This window comes from Belonocnema kinseyi, chromosome 7, assembly GCF_010883055.1.
Source record: "Belonocnema kinseyi isolate 2016_QV_RU_SX_M_011 chromosome 7, B_treatae_v1, whole genome shotgun sequence".
NCBI lineage: Eukaryota > Metazoa > Arthropoda > Insecta > Hymenoptera > Cynipidae > Belonocnema > Belonocnema kinseyi.
The window spans coordinates 139,425,660-139,426,160 of NC_046663.1; the positions used below are offsets into that span (position 1 = coordinate 139,425,660).

A 501-nucleotide genomic window follows, 5' to 3' on the forward strand; every position below is an offset into this window, starting at 1 on the left:
TCAACAATGTTTTAAATCTAAAATTTGTTTTGGTATTGTTTACAAACAGAACTGAGAAATCCAAAAAAGAGATGGCACAACCGACGGAACCTAAGAGACTGAGGATGTCGGAAAGTTCATCAGAGCAAGAGGAAGAGCAGGAGCCTCGACAGCATGGAAGAAGGCAATTTCATGGCGAAGAGGTGGGCGATGATGACGAGGAGGAGGACTTTGTAGATTATGAAGAGAACGATGACAATGAAAGGGTTTCAGAAGAAGAGTATTCGAGTGAAGAAGTAGAGGACTCTGAAAATGAAGAATACAGTGATACGATTGATGAAGAAGAAGAAGTAAGTGATGCAGGAAATGAAAATGATAGATGGGGTGAAGAGAATCAAGAGGCAAATAGGGACAGTAATGACGAGGAAAGAGAAAGCAACTTAACGACGGACGAAGAGCAGGGGGAGGAGGAAGAGGTCGCAGAGCGAACATTGTTCCAAGGCTTTGGAGAAAATTTAGGTA

At 42.3% G+C, this 501-nt stretch overlaps 1 protein-coding gene across 1 annotated transcript in view; it reads left to right on the top strand.

Annotated features, from left to right (window-relative positions):
• LOC117177256 overlaps positions 1-149 on the top strand; it is a 9,955-nt gene extending 9,806 nt beyond the window's left edge. Inside the window, exon 5 of the mRNA XM_033367837.1 lies at positions 50-149. Coding sequence (XP_033223728.1) covers positions 50-55 — 6 coding nt within the window. The 3' untranslated portion in view covers positions 56-149. The remainder of the gene's footprint in view (positions 1-49) is intronic.
• The last annotated feature ends 352 nt before the right edge of the window (positions 150-501 follow it).